This window comes from Kogia breviceps, chromosome 14 (genome assembly GCF_026419965.1).
Source record: "Kogia breviceps isolate mKogBre1 chromosome 14, mKogBre1 haplotype 1, whole genome shotgun sequence".
Lineage (NCBI taxonomy): Eukaryota > Metazoa > Chordata > Mammalia > Artiodactyla > Physeteridae > Kogia > Kogia breviceps.
Window position 1 is genome coordinate 15,952,570 of NC_081323.1, and position 19,910 is coordinate 15,972,479.

The window sequence follows — 19,910 nt, forward strand, 5'->3', positions numbered from 1 at the left end:
CTCCCCCTTCCCACCCCACCAGGAGCCATGGACTCGTCTCGGTCGTGACTGCTGTGACATGGTTTGGGGATAGCGGAAGACAGCAACGTGGTCGGAATCTCCTCTGGGGCCCTCACACCTGACACAGTGCCTGAGGCCAAATAAAATCTCTGGAAATGCTTTTCGAAGCAAGGGATGCGATTTTCCAGGGCTGGGGCCGGGGGTTGGCCCCTCCCTGTGGTTTCTTCCTCCCCGTGTGGCAGTAGGGTTTCCAGCCCCCAGGAGCATATGGAGCTGCCTGGAATTCCTTCCTAAGGCTCCTTATCAGTTTTCAGAGCAGCCTGGGGGGTGAGGGGGTTGTCAGGGACCTTGTGGGCTGCTCTGGGAAAAACTGGAATGCCACAGTGGAGTCCCACCTGGGGAGGATCCGGAGGCTGGGGAGGGTGCTGGGCCGGGAGGGCTCAGCTGTCAACATTCCTCCAGCTCACAGAAAGCTCTCCTGTGCGCCTTGTCCTTATTTAGACAGGAGATGTCTGCTGACTTGGGCCTTGTGGGATGCCATGGCCGGCTGGCTCACTGGGCGGGTGGGGTGGGCTGAGGCGGGGAGCAGAGCACACCCAGAGCCAGGTCAGCGGGCTCTCTGCGGGCGATCCCAGTAGACCCAGGTGGGAAGTCCAGCCCTTGGGGTGAAGAATCACTCTCTAAGTAATAGTAACAAAAATAGCAGCTACCATTGATGGGGTACCCACTATGCACAGGGAGGCATGCTAGGCTAGCCTGTAAGTTCTAGGAGGTGAGTCTCTTCTGTTCACTGCTGTACCCCTAGATCTAGCCCAGGACCCGGCACACGATAGGTGCTTAGTAAATACTTCTCACGATCAAATGAGTATACCCTTCACGTGCCGCAGTTCACTTGATCCTCACAATAATTCTAGGGGCAGCTAAGTGCTGTTATTAACCCGAGTTACAGATGGTGAAACTGAGACTTGGAGAGGTTCCACGACTTGGCAAAGGTCACACAACTTGGACGTGGAGGAGCTGGGGTTTGAAACCAGGCCGTCTGACACCAATATTAACGAAAACTCCAACATGAATATTAAAAATTATTTAATACGAATCTCATTTTGGTGTTCACCACACTGGAATTCCTGGCTTTCGCCGTTTATTGACTGTGTGAGCTGGATGGCTTACGTAACCTTCTCATCCTTAGTTTTCTCACCTGTAAAATGGGAATTGGTAGTGATGTCTACCTTAGAGAATACTGTGAGCATTAAATGAAATAATACATGCCAATATCTGAGCATAGTGCTGGCACATAGTAGGCACTCAACAAGAATTATTCTTCAAATGACTGTACCGTAATTGAATCAACTACTTCCCCACTTCTTGCTTTGGCTTCATTTCCAATCGTTTGCTATTACAAACAGGATTGCAGTAAATACCCTTGGACGTGTGTCATTTTGCACAATTTGAGTATGTCAGTTGGCCAGATTCCCAGAGGGGAAGCACTAGCACAAAAATATGTAGATGTTACATTTCTAAAGAAAAAAAGGTTGAGCAGTCTGAAATGATAAACGTGAATATATGGAAACATGAAAAATTATGTGAGCGAAAAATGTATAATAGTGAAAGCTAAACTTTTCTAGTGCACACTCAGTGCAAAAAGCACTGTTCTAAGCCCTTTCTGTATATTAATTCCTTTCATTTTCATAACAACCCTATGAGGTACGCATTATTATTATCCAAATTTGTAATAGTTGTCTATCACTGCCTAAAAAATTATCCCCAAACATAGCAGCACGAAACAACACATTTTTCTTATCTCGCGGTTTCTGTGGGTCAGGTGTCAGGACGTGGCTGAGCTGTGTCCTCTGGCTCAGGGTCTCCCATGAGGCTGCGGTCAAGGTGTCAGCCAGGGCTTTGGTCCCATCTGAAGGCTCCCCTGGGGAAGGATCCACTCCACACTCACGCACATGGCAGGATCCAGTTTCTCGTGGGCCATTGGACTGAGGCCCTGAGCTCCTTGCTGATGTTGGCGGGAGGCTGCCTTCAGTTCCTTGCCACGTGAGCCTCCCCAACATGGCAGCTTGCTTCGTCAAAGCCAGCGAGAGTCTGCTAGCAAGAGCAAAGTCGCCATCTTTTGTAAACTAGTCACGGAAGTGATATCCTGTCACCGCTGCCATAGTCTTTTTGTTAGAAGCCTGTCACTGAGTTCAGCCCATACTCAAGGGGAGGGGATCCCATAAGGGTATGAATACCAGGAGGCATCTGAAACATCTTCCTGCCACACTCACTTTTCAGAAGAAGAAATGGATGCACAGAGAGGTTAAGTGATTTGCCCAGGTCACACGGCTAATGTCTGAGTCAGGGTTTTCAGACCTGGGGAGCGTGACTTCAGATTCCATGCTCTTTAGAAACTGGCCCTCAAATTGAATCTTTATTGTGTTCACAGCTCTGTTAAAAAATAGATGTACACATGGAAAGGCTAGAAAAGAAGGCTCAAAAGCTAACATTGCTCTTGTTTTAGCACAGTGGGTGGGTTCCCGTGCTATTGCTTTACTGTTACTCTCTTCATAATTCATAAAATGTGATTTTAAAATCTGGCGTAGACTTTTAAATATTTATTTATTTATTTGGCTGCGTCGGGCCTTAGTGGTGGCACATGGGATCTTCATTGCTGCACGCAGAGTCTTTTGTTGCAGCGCGCGGGCTTCTCTCTAGTTGTGGCGCACGGGCTTCTCTCTAGTGCGCACGGGCTTCTCTCTAGTGCGCACAGGCTCAGTAGTTGCGCTGCATGGACTTAGTTTTCCCGCGGCATGTGGGATCTTAGTTCCCCGACCAGGGCTTGAACTGCGTCCCCTGCATTGGAAGGTGGATTTTTAACCACTGGCCCACCAGGGAAGAACCTGGTGTGGACTTTTTAAAAAGGAAGTTTCCCAGTGCGGCCACCTCATCCAGAAAAGGCCTCACTGCTGAGACCTGGGTTCCAGATTGGACTGCAGGGCCCAGTCCTATGTGGGGAGGGGGAGCAAGGCCTGAGGTCCCCTCCCTGTCACTTCACTGGCTGCCGAAATACAGCCAGACTTTAATCACATGTAGTCAGCCAGGCAATTCGCAGGTTCCGATGGACTAACCTTTCTTTGGGCAAGTTGAGGTTATCCCTGCTGGTAACCACTAGCCCTGGGCTCTATGATGGGCAGGATGAACGCTAGGGATGCCCACGCCCCTGGGGGAAGAGGCATGGTTGTGGCCAATCCCAGCTGCTGGGCTCTTCTGGCTTAACTGAAGTGTGTAGCAGATGCGTGGGTCAGCAAAGGCTCTGATGCCAGACAGATCTGGAATCATGTTCCAGCCGGCTCTGGATCTCACTAGCTATGAGCCGCGGGCAAATAATTTCCTGAGCCTTCCTTTCTTCTCCTGTACAGTGGGTTGTCCTGAGGATGACATCAAGACATCCTGTGACATTGAGATCACAGAGGTTGTTGTGGTTTCCTGTTGCTGCTGTAACAAATTACCACAGACGTGGGGGCTTACAGTACAGATTTATTCTCTTACCGTTCTGGAGGTCAGAAGTCTGCAGTCAGTCTCAGTGGGCTAAAGTCAGGGTGTTGACAGGGCTGGTTCCTTCTGGAGGCTGACAGGAGAATCCAGTTCCTTGGCTTTTCAACTTCTTGGTGGCTGCCCCCATTCCTTGGTTTGGGGCCCCCTCTCCTGCATCTTCAAAGTGCGTCACTCCAGTCTCTGCTCCATCATCACATCATCTTCTCCTCTCCTGTGGTCCCATCTGCCCCTGCCTCCCTCTTATAAGGACACTTGTGGTTACATTTAGAACCTGCTTGTATGATCCAGGATAATTCCTGCATCTCAAGATCCTCAATTTAATCACATCTGCAAAGCCCTTTTTGCCATATAAGGTAACATTCATTGGTTCCAGGGATTAGGACCTGGATATCTCTGGGGCCATTATTCAGCCGACCACAAAGATCAACTGTCTGGCACATAGTTAGCACTTAGTAAACAGCAACTCATTACTTTGCCTCCCCCTTAGAGGCTTGGGGTGGGGGGGGAAGGGGTGTCACTTAACCCACCCACACATGGTGAGTGTGAGCCCCCTTCCCAGCTGGGCTGGCGGCTCCTTTTCAAGAAGGGGAGAAAGGTTTCTGTAAAACGTGATCTGGAACAGGTCACTGCCATGGCCTGGGGATTTCAGACTGGGCTTCCAAGGTCGGGAGGTCCTACCTAGGGCCTGAAGGGGGAGCACAGCCCCCTTGACTCAAAACCTATGCCCCTCCACTTCAGCTAAAACAAATTCACTTTCTAAAATTTTTAAACACTTGCATAGAGCTTTGTGCCGCGTCCTGTTCTAAATGCTTTATGTACACTCACTCTATAATCCCAACAACTCTATGAGGCAGGGGCTATTCATATCCCCATTTTACAGATGGAAAAAAATCAAAATACAGAGAATTATGTAAGCCACCCACAGTCAAAAAACAGTGTTCTTAACCACCTCAAAATACCTATATATATATATATATATATATATATATATATATATATATATATATATATATATATTTTTTTTTTTTTTTTGCGGTATGCAGGCCTCTCACTGTTGTGGCCTCTCCCGTTGCGGAGCATAGGCCCTGGACTCACAGCCTCAGAGGCCATGGCTCACGGGCCTAGCCGCTCCGCGGCATGTGGGATCCTCCCGGACCGGGGCACGAACCCGCGTCCCCTGCATCGGCAGGCGGACTCTCAACCACTGCACCACCAGGGAAGCCCTCAAAATACCAAAATATTAACAGCAATTTTTCTTCTTTCAAAAAAATCTGCTTATTTTCCAATTTTTTTGATGATGAAACAATATTATTTTTACTCATATTTTACATATTTATAATATATAATATAAAAATAACAAAATACAAATTATGAACGTGTAACCCACCACGTGGGCTTTCTCCTGCCCTGTAGCCTTCTGTTTGTTCTCAAAACTTTTCACCTTCTCTTATCTCTGACCAAACTCTACATCCTTCCAGAGCAGGGACCATGTCTGGCTTAATGTTCATTATAATAATAATGGGCAAGTGACTTAACCTCTCTGTGCCTCAGTTTCTTCATCTGTAAAATGGTTGTGGTGCCTATCTCCTAGGGAGGTACGAACCCGTAGTTTATTTCCCATTTCTTTCTTATTAGAAGTCATGTTTCTAGATCTAAATGTAAGAAATAAACTATAAAACCCTGGGGATAAAATATAGTAGTAAATCTTCGGATGTTGAGCTAGGCAAAGCTTTCTTAGATATGACACCAAAAGCACAGGCAACAAAAGAAAAATAGATAAATTGGACATCATTAAACTTAAAGACTTCTGTGCTTCAAAGGACACCATCAAGAAAGTGAAAAGACAACAGAATGGGAAAAATATTTTCAAATCATATATTTGATAAGGGACTTGTATCTAGAATATGTAAAGAACTTTTACAACTCAATAATAAGATAAAAATTTGAAAACAGGCAAAGAATCTAAACATTTCTCCTAAGAAGATTCATAAATGGTCACTAAGCACATAAAAACACAATATCATTAGCCATCAGGGAAATGCAAATCAAAACCACGATGAAATGCACCTAACAAACCACTAGTGTGACTAAAATTTAAAAATGGATAATAGTTAAGTGTTGACAAAGAGGTGGAGAAATTGGAATCCTCATATGTTATTGGAAGAAGGTAAAATGTAGCACTCAATTCAGAACCAGTCTGGCAGTTCCTCAAAAGGTTAAAAAGAGTTATCACATGACCCAGCGATTCCACTCCTAGGCATATACCCAAGAGAAATGCAAACATACATCCACCCAAAGACTTCTACATGAATATCCATAGAAGCATTATTCATAGTAACCAAAAGGTGGAAACAACCTAAATGTCCATCAACTGATGAACAGATCAACTAAATATGGTTCATCCACACAGTGGACCATTATTTGGCAATAGAAAGGAATGAAGTATTATTTATGCTACAACGTGGGTGAACCTTGAAACAATGTTTACGTGACATATCCTTCTACAAATGCATATTGAAGTCCCAATTTTTTGGCAGTCCTTAGCATTTTGGAAGGGAATTGCTGGTAAACATCATTATAATAATAACAAAAACTGTAACAATAATGATAGCTAATATTTGTTAAGTGCTCAGTTTATGCTAAGCACTTTTGTGCAATCTTATTTCAGGCTCCCAGTAATTTTGTGAGTTAAATATTATTAACCCCATTTCACAGTTGAGGAAACTGAGGCCAGAGAGCAAAGGTTAGGTACCCAGAATATGATGGACGTGAACTTGTACCCTTAATCCCTCTGGTGAAGAGTTTCCCAGCAGGGCTTAGCACACGTTTACCAAATGAATGCAGTCCAGGCAAGACTGGACTCTTGTCTACATCCTTGTTGGAGGGGAGGGGAACTTTCTCCCAGGGAGCTATCTGAGCGGGTGGCTGGACACCCCAGCTGTGGTTCCTCCTCGAGTTTACTCTGACCATGATTGTTCTGGGGGGAAACGGCTACAGCCAGCCAGAGCTAGGAGCGAGGGGCTATTTTGGGAGAAGACAGGGCGGTGGCATCAGGAAGACTTGGCTGCACTGCCCTTATCAACCACCTCTGCAGCTTCAGAGAGGCTGGCAGAGGCCTGAGTTGGGGGCTCTGATTATCTGCCTCTGTCCTCCAAACCTACCATGGGCTCCTTGTTCTGATGGATTTCTGAAAAACTTTTAAGTGAACAAATCAGTGACATTAAGTACATTCAGGTATTTTTGTTTCAGTCGTCTAAAAACAACTGTGCTTCTTATATATTTTATTAACAAGCACCTAGATAGCACTTCCTGTGTCCTGGCTATGACTGTTTATTCATTTACTCCTTATACTGTTTCTCTGAGGCAGGTGCTGTTATTATCTCCATTTTACAGATGAGGAGACTGGGGCTCAGGGGGCTCAGACTTGCCCGAGGGTATGAGGAGCAGAGCCAAGACCTGACCCCTGACAACCTAGCCAGAGCTGCCCCCTCTTAGCCACACCCCCATGCAGTTAAGGCTTTGCTCTGTGCCCCTGTCCATCCACTGATTTTCAGAGATGTTGTGTAGTTGACCTGGCAGGGCTGCATTAAGCTGTGAGCTCCTCAGGCGGCTGCTGGGTCTGATTTTTCCCCATCCCTGGTCCCAGCACGTAGAAGACCTGGCCCGGTTAGTTAGTGGCAGGAAGGCCGCAGCTCAGTGTAATGGGGAAGAGCTTTGGGCAGGTGCACTTTCTAGCTGTGTGACCTTGAGAAAGTGACTTCACCTCACTGAAGTCATATGTGTAATTGTGGCCACAGCACAGAGCTGGGCACAAAGTGCTCAACCAATAACAGATTAATATTATTAATAAGAGTAGTAGAAGAGACCGTTATTGAGTGGATGCATTAGAACAGAGGTGGGCGGGCTTCCCTGGTGGCGCAGTGGTTGAGAATCCGCCTGCCGATGCAGGAGACACGGGTTCGTGCCCTGGTCCGGGAAGATCCCACATGCCGCGGAGCAACTAAGCCCGTGAGCCATGGCCGCTAGGCCTGCGCGTCCGGAGCCTGTGCTCCGCAACGGGAGAGGCCACAACAGTGAGAGGCCCGCGTACCGCAAAAAAAAAAAAAAAAAAAAAAAGAACAGAGGTGGGCAGACTTTTCCTGTAAAGCACCAGACGGTAAATATTTTTGGCCTTGCAGGTCATGGACTTCGGTGGCAGCTACTTAACCCTAGATAATAGTAAACAAATGGTTGTGGCTCTGTTCCAGTAAAACTTTATATGGACACAAATATAAATTCCATATAATTTTCGTGTCATAAAATTAGTCTTTGGGGTTTTTTTCCAGACCTTTAAAAATATAAAGAGCATTATTAGCTCACGGGTGGTACAGAAACAGGCAGCAGGCTAAATTTGGCCTCTTGCCCTAATTGGCTGACCCCTGCAATAGTATGTGAGCTCTACAAGGGATTTTTGGATACTTGATTTGCTGTTTTAGTCACAGTGTCCCAGAATAGTGCCTTGCACATAGTAGGCACTCCATAAAGTTGTACTGAATGAATGAATCTGGATGTTGAAATGGGTCTTGAGCTGGCCCTTTAAGGCTGGGAGGTGGAAGGACTGAGAAAGAACATTCCAGAGGGGAGAACAGCCAGAGCAAAGGAGTCAGGGGTACATCCTCTGGGTGTCTCCCTTTGGCCCAGTGAAGCCATCGGTGGCCTGATGGAGCCTGGGCAGCAAGGCCAGGTCTAGTGGGGTGGTTAGGGGTCTGGGGTGGGCAAAGGAGTCAGGGGTGGGGCAGGATACTCTCAGAAGTGCTTCCACTGGGTTTCTGCCCTGTCCCATCCCTGAACCACCAGCAGCCCTATTTTTAACCCTGCTGACGAAAGAAAGTCTAAGTCTGTCGAAATCAAGAAGGGTGACTGATCCTTGCCCCATCCCCTAACCCCAGTTACTGCTCCTTCCTTTCCCCCCATCAGGGGCAGAGCCATCCTAGGAGACCCTCCCCAAGAAACATCAAAGTGGTCATAGGAAAAGAAATGGTTCCTGCGCTTCCCTAGCAGGACCTGGACTCGGGGAGGGATCCTGGTGCTTGAAGAGAGCCTCTCAAGGCTCCTGGCGGGTAGAGCAGGCTGGGAGCTGCCCAAGAGAAAGCTGCCTTTTCTCTCTGTCTGACTAGTGCATGCTTCTCAAATTTCAATGAGCAGTGGAAGCAGCTGGAGGTTTATAAGATACAGATTCCTGGGCTCCTCCTAAGAAATTCTGATTCAATAGATCTGGGGTGGAGCCCCCAAAGCTGCATTTTCAACAAGCGCCCAGGTGACGAGGGGCTGGGGGGGTTGGTGCATGCACCACGCTGTGAGTGCCACTGGACCAGAAGATAGCCTTTGGGCCACAGCAGTTCAGCCTGCCCTGGTAAGCTGCCAGATAATACCCCATCAAGGCTTCCTTCGGGCCGGGAATTTGGAGAGCCTTGAAGGCCACGCTAAGTAGTCTGGACTTTATTTTCAGCACAGTAGGAAGCCTTGCAAAGATTTTCAGCAAGAGGTGAGGCCACGGGATGTATGGGTTAAGCAGGCTGCATGTAATTGGTTGTAGGAAGCGAGCCTGGAGACAGGGAGGCTACAGATGGGAGTGGGGGACCTTGCAGGAGGAGTGATGGAAGGAAGGAGAATGGGCAGATTCAAGAGCTAGAGGGGGAGCAGGAGAGACAGGAGTTGGTGGCTGTTGTCTGGGAATATTGAAAGACGAGGAAGGGGGGTGTGGGAGACGCTGGGATTCCTGGCTTGAAGGCTGGGGAGCTGGGGAGCTATTCCTGAAATCAGAGGCATTGGGGGAGGGGGTGTAATAAGGTATTCAGTCGGTCAAATTGATGGATGCGGACAGAGGAGCGTGCTTCCTTTAAACCCAGCAGCCCTTACTGCCTTGGACTGTGTGGCCACTCCCCTCTGACCCCTGTTCTGGCTGCCCTGGAGGGTCCACCGTTGATCCCCTAGAATCTTCCAGGGCTCGGTGTGAAGGCTGCCATTCTGGCCTGAGGAATCCTGCAACACAGCTTCCCAGGGCACCGGGAAACAAGCCTCATCCAGCTTACATGACCAAAAAAGGACATTTTCTCAGTTTGAGGGTTTGCCCAGCCCTTTCCCTCCTCCCCCAACCTGGGGTTTCAGGTTTCCAGGGAAGTGTCTCTGAAAATTTAGATCTTTGAATCACACATACCCATGTACAGGCAAATATGAGTCTGGGGATATGCATGTACCACACTCGGTTTTAATTTTTTTGCCTCTCACTGTTGTGGCCTCTCCCATTGCGGAGCACAGGATCCGGACGCGCAGGCTCAGCGGCCATGGCCCGCGGGCCCAGCTGCTCTGCGGCATGTGGGATCTTCCCGGATCGGGGCACGAACCCGTGTGCCCTGCATCGGCAGGCGGACTCTCAACCACTGCACCACCAGGGAAGCCCTGGTTTTAATTTTTTAATTAAAGTATAGTTGATTTACAATACCATGTAAGTTTCAGGTGTAGAGCACAGCGATTCAGTTATACATATATATATGTATATATATTCATATATCTAGGTATGTATACACATATTATATATATATATATTCTTTTCCAGATTCTTTTCCCTTATAGGTTATTACAAAATACTGAGTATAGTTCCCTGTGCTCTACAGTAGGTTCCTTCTTGGTTCCACACTTGATTTTGATGTCACAAATGTCATCTTCCTCCTTCTCCTTCTTTTTCTCCTCCTCCTCCTTCTCCACCACCACCATCACCACCATCATCACCACTCAGCCCCATCCCGGGCTAAACACTTTCATGTGTTGCCTCTCAGTAGTTTTCACAGCAACTCCAAAAGGGCAGAATTATTATCCTACAGATGTAGAAACTGAGGCATAGAGAGGCAAAGCCACTCACCCAAGGTCCTAGAGTCCCAGGGGGGTCGGGACTAGGGGGAGGCGAGTGAGGAGAGTCATACAAATACAGGGTCTGATTTGGCCTTTATTTAAATTTTGTTCATAGCTTGCTCATCAAGGATGATTTTTGCATTAGCTTGGACTTTTAAAAATATGGCATTCGAGTATTATTTATCTGGATTACTGCGTTTTTTGGCATCCCTAAATTTTGAGCCTGAGGTGAATGTCTCATTTGCACCCTAGCCCCAGCCTTGGCAGAGCCAAAATTGGAATCCAGGACTGCTGATTCCAAAACCATGCTCTTAACTGTTTCCTATGCTGCCCGCTTACGCATACATACGTGCACGTGTGCACACATGCATTCATTTATATATCCTTTCATTCAGTAAAATATTCTTTTCTTCAGTAAACATTACTGTGGCAGTGGAGAGGGCAAGGGTTTAGAAATCAGACAATTCTGGGTTTGAACTCCACTACTCATTATGGAGTGGAGATACAGCCTGTGGTTAAGGGCACAAGACTCTAGATCCCAGAAAGCCTTGGTTTGAAAACTTGCTGTCGCTTGCTGGCTGGGTAAGTTCGGGGGGATCCTTGAAGCCTTCTTATGCCCCGGATTTCTCCTCTGTAAAGAGGGTTGATGGTGATAACATCTACCACATAGTGACTGGGGAAATTAAATGGGTTAATTTCTATAAAGCCCTTGATATGTAGTAAATGCTTTGGAAGTGTCAACGGTTACTTTGCATCCTTGAACAAGGTACCTGTCTGAGACTCAGTTTCCCCACCTGTGAAATAGAGACAGTAAAAACTACCTCCCAGGCAGTTTTGAGGATTGAAAGGGGTAATGTAGGCAAAGGGCTTGGCACTTGGAGGGAGCTTAATAAAATTTATCTTCCTTATCGTGGGCCCAATTCCATGCTAGAGACACACACAAATCAGCTCCCCGAGGAATTGACTCATCTGCCCATGGGGACACCGATTTGACCTTTCAGTACCCCAAAGGCACGAAGCTCTTACTCCCTCTCAGGGCCTTTGCACGTGCTCTTCCCTCTACCTGGCTCACTGTCCCCACCTCACCTCTGATGGGCCAACTGATGTGTCAGTTTCAGGTCTCAACTTAAATGTCACATCCTCCAGGAAACCTTGCCTAATCCCCACCTCCACCGCCGATCTATATCAATCTTCCTATTGTACGTTTTCATTGCATTCTGTACTCTTCCTTTGTGGCACTTCTCACAAGTGCACTTTTTATTTAATTACATTGTATTAAATAATTTTGGTTGTTTGCTTCCAGCCCATCTCCCTCACTTGAGAGGGGCTTGTCTTGTCCACAGGAATCCCAGCTCCTGGCCAAGTGTGGCACATGCTTCAGAGCAGCACAGGCTCTGGAATCATCTTGCCTGGGTTCAAAATCTCAGTTCCTGCACTTAAAGACTTTGTGACCTTGGGCAAGTAACCTACCTTGCCTGTGCCTCAGTTTCCTTTTCTGTAAAACAGGGAAAATAATAACAGCACCAGCTTTCTAAGGCATCATGATGATTACATGAGATAATCTTCATAATTTCTTTAAAACAATGCCCACTGGTAGGTGGGGCTGTTAATATTTTAACAGGTACTTCTCCAAGTTAGGCTAGATTAAATAAACTGAAATTAACATCCCCCAAATTTCAGGTGCTTAACGCAGTAGACGTTTAAGGCTTGCTGAATTTAATGTTTAAATTTAATGCTTAAATGTTCCACATTTAATATGGGACTTTGCGGGGCTGGGGGGGACTTTGCTCTATGCAATAATCATTTGTGGACCCAAATTCCTTCCACTGTGTTTCTGGACCTGGGATCCACAGGCGGCACTGTGGAGAGAAATCAGGGAGTCTGTGAACCTGGATGCTGCCTTAGGTTAGATTCCCTAGAAGCTGAGTCTGAGATGAGGATCCCTGTGCAGATGATTTATGGAGCAAGTGCTCTCAGGAGAGAGGGGGAGTAAGAGACACAGAATCGGACAGGGAAGTAGCCAAGCAGGGATGCGGTCTTACCTGGAGTCCAGCTTCAGCCTGATCCCATGGGGGCTCTGGAGCTTGACTTGCACCTCAGAGTTGGTTCCTCTTGGGGCAAGAAGGGGCTGGCTGGTGTCATTAGTCATTGGTTATGGGCTCCCTGGGTTGGGGAGGGGTAGGTGACCTCGGGAACAAGGTGGCTTCTACTGGTTGCAATTCTCTGGGAGAGCAGTGAGCCATTAGCAGTCAATTCAAAAGCTAGGACTGGGTGCCTTTGCCCAGTGAAGGGATCTGGGCAGGGAAAACCACATCTTTATTTTTACTAACCTCTAACCGAAATTTAGTATTTTCTTCAATTATGGAAGTTGGCAATAAATCAACAGTAGTATTAGCAGTATCTCTGACTGTCACTAATAGAAATCACAAATATTTTCATGTCACATTACTGTTGTTGCACGTATCCTTGAAATATCCTTTATGTTAATCTATACTTTTAAATTATGGTAGTTAATAGACCTGCTAGATATTTTGTTTAAAGCGTTAATAAAGAAGAATATACATTATTATATTACAGATTTGTCCCTTTAAATACTTTGGTAACAGTGTGTCAATATAATTGCATCCCTTTGTAATCCTGTGTAATTTGTGCATTTTAAAACATTCCAAGAAGGGGTCCAGCGGTGTCACCAGATGCCAGGAAGATCTGTGACACAAATGAGGTTAAATTCCCTGTTCTGGGCCTTGGCCTCTGCATTTTACCAGCAACAGGGGGAAAAGAGAGGACAAAGAGGATTACAGGGGAGGTTTCTGTGGGTCAGGTCTGGAAATGGCATAATCCTGTCTTCCCACAATGCTTTGGCCAGTCATCTGACCACACCTAACTTCAGGGGAGTCTGGGAAATGTAGTCCATCTATCTGTGTGCCCAGAATGAAGAGGAAGTGATCTGGGAACGCACAGCATTCCACAATGACCACAGGGCTCATTGACAGCTGGAGTGAATGAAAATTGTCCAGGGTGTCTCTTTGTGGGTTGGGGAGGAAGGGCAGAGGGCTAGTTCTCTGGAGGGATCCTGAGTCTCCCCCATGTTGTCTCCTTAGGACAAGTCACGCCAAGGCCAAAGCTGAGGCAGCAGAACAGGCTGCCCTGGCTGCCAACCAAGAGTCCAACATTGCCCGCACTTTGGCCAGGGAACTGGCTCCAGACTTCTACCAGCCAGGTAGGCCCAACCAGGGAGGGGAGGGGCAGGACGGGGTAGGGGGAGGTCCTGGAGCGGGGAGTGGACACTTTTTCTTTGCTTGTTGGAAAGCTGAGATGCTCAAGTGGGTCCATGCATGCCTTTGAGTTCCAGAATCTGTGGAGCGAGGTGCAAGCATGGGATGGGTGCAAGCATGACACAAGGGGACTCCTGATGAGATTGTGGCAGGGCCTCACAGGCTCCCCCAACTCCAGCCCGTCTCTTCTCTCCGGGAAATGGGGCTGCAGAGTAAGGAGGACCCCCTGGCTCTGATACAGACTTTGCATTTGGATAGAGCGGTGGGAGCCCATCAGGGTGGGGGACTGGTGCTGCCCGCACTGAGGGTTTTAAGGTGATGGCACAATTCGATTTGTATTTTCTAAACATTCTGGCTGCGGCCGGAAGACCAAGGGGAGACTAGATGGAAGACCGCGGAGCGCAGATCTGTGCCTGGGAGGTTAAGTTGCTTCCCGTCACAGTGCGCCCCCTGCTGGTCCAAGGAAGAGAGACCCTGGCTGGCTGCCTCCGCCTTGGGTCATAGCAACAGCTGTCACCACGTGCCAGGCACTGAGCTCAGCATAATACAGGCATTTTTTTTTTTCACCCGATTAATCCTTCCGTTAGTATTTATGAAATAGGTATGATTGGGCCCGTTTTTCAGATAAGAGAATGGAAAGAGACCAGTGTGACCATAAAGAGCGTAAACTCTGGAGCCAGACTAGCCTGAGTGCCAGTCCTGGCTCTGCCCTTGGTCAGCTGGGTGACTCTGGGCAGGTGATTTTTACCTCTCTTGAGCCTCCTTTTCTTCATCTGTACAATGGAGGCTAAATAATAGCATCCACCTCATAGGGTTATTAAAATGATTAAATGAGTTAGTATTGGGGAATTGCTTAAAACAGTGCTTGGCACTTGGTGGCCGTAGGTTAAGGCTGGCTGAGTACATAAATGAGACTCGGGGTGGCTTGCCCTGGGTCATCCAGTGCTGGGACCGGGGTTCAAATGTAGCCTCCCCGTGTGGGTCCTGGCAGGTCCGGAGTATCAGAAGCGTCGGCTGCTCCAGGAGATCCTGGAGAACTCGGAGAGCCTGCTGGATTCCCCCCACCGGGGCCCTGGCGCCGCAGGCCTCTCGGAGCGGCCCCGCGAGAGCCCGGAGCTGCACGAGCGCGAGACCCCTGCGCCCGAGGGTGGTCCCCGGTCGCCGGCCGGGACGCCCCCTCAGCCCAAGCGGCCTCGGCCGACCGCGGCGTCCAAGGACGGCCTGCTGAGCTCGGGCGCCTGGAACGGCGAGCCCGGCGGCGAGGGCAGCCGGCCGGTCACGCCGTCCGAGGCCGCCGGCCGCCGCAGCCCCGCGCGTCCCGCCAGCGAGCGCATGGCCATCGAGGCGCTGCAGGCGCCGCCCGCGCGGTCGCAGGAGCCCGAGGTGGCGCTCTACCAGGGCTACCACAGCTACGCCGTGCGCACCGCGCCACCCGCGCCGCCGCCCTTCGAGGAAGAGCCCGAGCCCGAGGTCCCCGCGGCCGACTCGGCGCCCCCGTCCCCGGCCGCCCCCGGCACGGCGGCCCCGCTCCGAGGCTCCGCGCCCGAGAGCCCCGCCAAGCTGGAACCCAAGCCCATCGTCCCCAAGGCCGAGCCCAAGGCCAAGGCCCGCAAGACGGAGGCCCGGCTGACCAAGGCCGGGGCCAAGAAGAAGGCTCGGAAGGAGGCGGCGACGGCGGCGGAGGTGGAGGTGGAGGAGGTGAGGCTGTCGGTGGGAAGTCGGGTTCCCCAGGGGCGGGGGAGCCGGGGGGTGGGATTCGGGGGCAGATGGCCAGGCAGCGAGGGTGATGGCGCAGGACAGGGCAGGTGGGATGTGGCCTTAGTTAAGTGCAGCCTGATCCACGGTTACACAACACAGTCCCCCACCTTGGGGCAGGGGGCTGGCCTTTGTGCGGGGCCGCTGTCTGGGCAGTTCTTTGGAGAAGGAGGTGGCTGGGAGTCCTAAGCGGCTGGGGTGGGGTGCACCTGTGCATCAGGCTCCCAACCTCAGCTGCAAGGTGTAGCAGGGAGGGGCCCAGTGCGGGGCCTGGGTCCTGGACCTCTGGGCTTGCTATAGGAGGCAGGGAGCTAGGAACTGCAGCACCAAAGACTGAAGCTGGGCTCTGAGGGACTGACAGATGTGGCCCCAGAGGCATTAGCAGTGGGGAAGCCATGTTTTTGGGTTCCAGGCCCAGCTCTGCCCTCTGTGTGCTCTGGGATACGTTCTTGCCCCTCTCAGGACCCTGAGCAGTTTGGTTAATTATCTCCCGGGGACTCAGCAGCCTTTCTCCATTGCTCCCAGGTCCCCAACACCGTCCTCATCTGCATGGTGATCCTGCTTAACATTGGCCTGGCCATCCTCTTCGTTCACCTCCTGACCTGACCTCATCTACCAGGTGCGGCTGGGAGGAAGGCATGGGAGCCCCTGGGGGAGGAGAGTAAGGGCCAGCTGCCTACGGAGCAAACCTCCTGTGGTTAATTGAGGCCCATCCCCCAGCAGAGGCAGGGACGTAGAGTGTGGATTTGAGAGATCATCTCTCCCCAGTACACAATACACACACACACGCTCACACACACACACACACACATACACCCCCTTGTTAGCTCAACATTCACAGAGCACCGGATCTCTGTCAGGTGACCACTGGGGGCTTCATTCATTCATTCATTCACTAACTCATCATTAATTTAACTGCAGTTTACTGAGCACCTGCTCTGCTGGGATCTAAGGATTCAGCAGGGACTCACTCCTGCCCTAAGAAAGGGAGTGAACATGAGAGTAAACCTTTAACTTATGGCTCATTATGTAAAAGTCTTGCAGTTCAAACGTCAAAACCATTCTTGACTCCATCCCCCCAGACCCCCGCAGGTCTAGACTGAGGCCACCTGGGATGGCCGGGTCCTCTCCTCTCTGTCCTCCAATTCTCTCTTGCTCCCACCCTCTACTTGCCCACCCCCCGCCCCCACCCTCAGTCCTCTCTTCCTGAGACCCTGCTGTCAGTCAGTTGGTTCCATCAATTGGTTTTCTCCCTGTGATGGAGCTCAGGGGCTGGGGAAGGTCCGGGGAAAAGGAAGTGGGCTGGGCTGGGGTGAAGGAAAAAGGTCCCCGTTGGTCTCAGGGTGAAATATCTACAAGGCAAATAAAATCTTTCTCCTGCCAGGACCAACCTTTACACTATAATTCCTGTGCTTGGTGGTGCTAACAGAGTTTCTGCCTCTTGCCCTCCCCCGCTCCACCAGAGACCCCCTCCCTTGATCCTAGCTTAGTGTGGGCTGGAGGTTCCTACTCAGTCCCAGAGGAAAAGGAGAAGGAAACCTTGTTCTGTCACCAGGTCGATAGCCAGTGACAATATTAGCCTGGTAGGTGCTGCCGTGCGGGTGGATGCCGAGCTAGGCAGGGTCCACGTTTCATAGGGGGTCTGGGAATGATTGCGGTGAGGACTGCCAGCTTCCTGACCTGAAGGATGGAGAGGGGTGAGCCAGATGGCAGTGGCGGAGGAGGAAGAAAGGGAAGAGTGTCCCAGGCAAAGGGAACAGGCAGAGGCAGCAAATAAGCAGAGGCAGCATCCAGCGGGGGCCTTGCAAGGGCCAGGGGAGGCCTCCGGGACTTGTATCTGGTCCCACTGAGTCAGAGCCAAGGGGCAAGGCTGCCCTGGAGGCTTGGGGAGGCGGGGCTGCTGGTGGTGATGGAGATCTTGCCCCAGAGAGCATCAGGCCTGAGGTTTGAACCCTGCCTGGAGCCTGGCTCAGCCTCAGCCCTCCCTGCCTTTCTCCCCGCTCCCTCCTTCCCTCGCCTGACCCTCTTGCTGTCTCTTTGCAGAGCCAGGAGTTCCTGCTGAGGACGCGTGGGCCCATCTTTTTGCAGTGCCAGGCAGGGCAGCCGAGGAGGACTGGACTCTGGCCCTGGATGCCGGGGGTCCAGCTCGCATCCACAGCACAAACATTTAAGGAGGTTTCCCGTGGCGCCCATGCCCCAACGCAGGTGGCGCCCAGAGGAAGAGAAAGGGCTGGGCACCCTCCGGGAGCTCTCTGCCCAGCGGCAGGGAAAGCCCTGAAGGCAGAGCCCTGGTCTTGATCACCCTGATCTGCTCCTTCCCCCATCCTCAACCACTCCCTCGCCTTACCCCGGGCTTTTCTGTGTTTTGGGAGAAGTCACCAAACCAGGATGTTAAATCCCAGTCCCCTTCTTTCTACCCTCCCTTGCTTTCTTTTATCCTCTGGCTGCTGGGCTGAAGCCTCCCGGGCAAGTGGAGGGAGTGACGTTGCGCTGGGCAGGCCAGCGAGGGAGACGCTCTGACAGCCCAGCGGCCCTTCCCAGCGCAGTCCAGACCCCGCCCACACTCTGTCCCTCGCTTACAGATGTTCTGGATGACAGTAGAGGAAATGGACATGTTCCATTTGAATATCCCAGGATACAGTGCTTCTGTGTCCTCCCACTGGTCCAGTTAGCTCCCCTCTGGACCAGTAGAAGAGGGAGAGACGTGAGGAATTGGGGCCTTTGGCTGGGAAGCCACTGACCAGGTGGCCAGGGGGTGGGGGTGGCGAGAAGGGCTAAGGGGTGGTGAGTATGGCCCTGTCTCTGAGTGCACCTGAGCCTGGGGCTGGCATTGCATGTGGGGCTTCCAGGACGCTGAGGGGGAGAAGGGGTCGCCCTGCAGGAGCCGTGGGGCTGGTGCAAAGCTCTGGGGATGCCCCGTGGATTGATTTGTCCGCTTCCGCTCCCAGGGGCCACGGCAGGCTCGGGGGTGCAAGAGCATGGAAGCCCAGGCAGACTTCACTGGGGCTGACTCTCAGGCAGGTGTGAGGACAGGCTGCTTGTCAGCCTGCGTTTCCCAGGGAGAGGGGAGCAAGTCTGGGGCTCCCACTGGGCACAGTCTGTGATAAGAAGCCCCTCGGCTTGCTTGGCAGAAGATGGTATTTGCATGTAGCCCATTAACAGATGTTTCGTACCACGCCGATCCTTCTGGGCCTTGGTGTTTGCTGCAGCTGGGTGGAGGCCGAGGGCTGTGGCCTTTGCCCCGGGGAGGATGGAGGGCAAGTGTTCCAGGCCCCTCCAAGCTGAGCTGGGGGAAAGCATGTGCCCATGGCATCTAAGCAGAGCTGGAGAGAGCAGCCTCTCTTCTTTGTTTCTCTGCTCCCTGGGGGCTGGGGCGTTGTGGAGAGGCCCGAGCTCTCCAGGGCAGCTCTTTGACCTGAAGTTTGCTTCTGATGGGGTCGGCTTTCCCTTCCTCCCTCAATACTTGGGAACCTTCCCTCCAGCTTCACACTTGCTGTTCCAAGCACCGCTGGGGTCTCGAGGCATGGCTGGAACCTTGGACTGCATTTCCACAGAGAGGAGCCCGTGGGTTCTCCCATCCTCCAAGGGCTCTGCCTCTGTGTGTGGGCTTTTCTGGACAACTAGGGAATGAGGGGGGTGGGCTGGGGGGCACTGCTCAGGGCTGACAGCCTCCAGGCCTCGGCTCTGAGGTCACTGTCGAGGGTTTTTGGTCTGGCTCGGGGCCAGGGATAAGCCTTTGGCTGCCAGAGCTCCCTCCCGGGGCCTTGTTTGGGGGCTGGTGTTTGGGGTGAGGGTTCAGGAAGCTGCTGTCTGTGCCATAATAAACTTGCATCTGCTCACAGGCTCTGGCTGGGCTGCAGTGTCTGCTTGTGGGCTCAGGACGAGGGACTGTCTGAAGGAGAAGAGAGGCCAGGACCCCTGGGTCATGCTGGTCCAGGCCCTGTCTCTCTCATAGTTCCCATAATACCTCTTGAGGGGTGGCTGAAGGGCTTCAGTTCTGGAGGGGTGCCCCAAAGGCCACAGACCTTCTAGGGCAGACCCTGGGTTTCTAAAGCAGACTTCCAGAAGAGTCCCTAAGCAGCATACAGTTAAAGAAAGAGCCTGCCTTTTTTATTCTTTAAATCTTTGGCCACACTGTGTGGCGTGAGGGATCTTGGTTCCCAAACCAGGGATCGAACCCGTGCTCCCTGCATTGGGAACGTGGAGTCTTAACTGCTGGACCTCCAGGGAAGTCCCCCAAAAGCCTGCCTTTTGAGATTGGCCTCCCTGGGCTCTAGTCCTGCTCAGCGTACTTATTTCACTTCTCTGAGCCTCAGTTTCCTCATCTGTTACATGGGGAAAATAATCATACTACCTCCTGGGGTTGTAGCGAGGATAACATTAAATGTTGAAGCTTATGTAAAGCCCAGCTGTTGAGAGCAGTGAGAAGTGCAGACTTTCCATTTTGGGATC

General features: G+C 50.9%; 1 protein-coding gene across 1 annotated transcript in view; it reads left to right on the forward strand.

Moving 5' to 3' along the window:
• JPH2 (junctophilin 2) overlaps positions 1 to 19,300 on the forward strand; it is a 64,959-nt gene extending 45,659 nt beyond the window's left edge. The window contains exons 3-6 of the mRNA XM_059037761.2: positions 13,530 to 13,648; positions 14,695 to 15,401; positions 15,984 to 16,077; positions 17,502 to 19,300. Of these exons, the coding sequence (XP_058893744.1) occupies positions 13,530 to 13,648; positions 14,695 to 15,401; positions 15,984 to 16,064 (907 nt within the window). The 3' untranslated portion in view covers positions 16,065 to 16,077; positions 17,502 to 19,300. The remainder of the gene's footprint in view (positions 1 to 13,529; positions 13,649 to 14,694; positions 15,402 to 15,983; positions 16,078 to 17,501) is intronic.
• Positions 19,301 to 19,910: the final 610 nt, after the last annotated feature.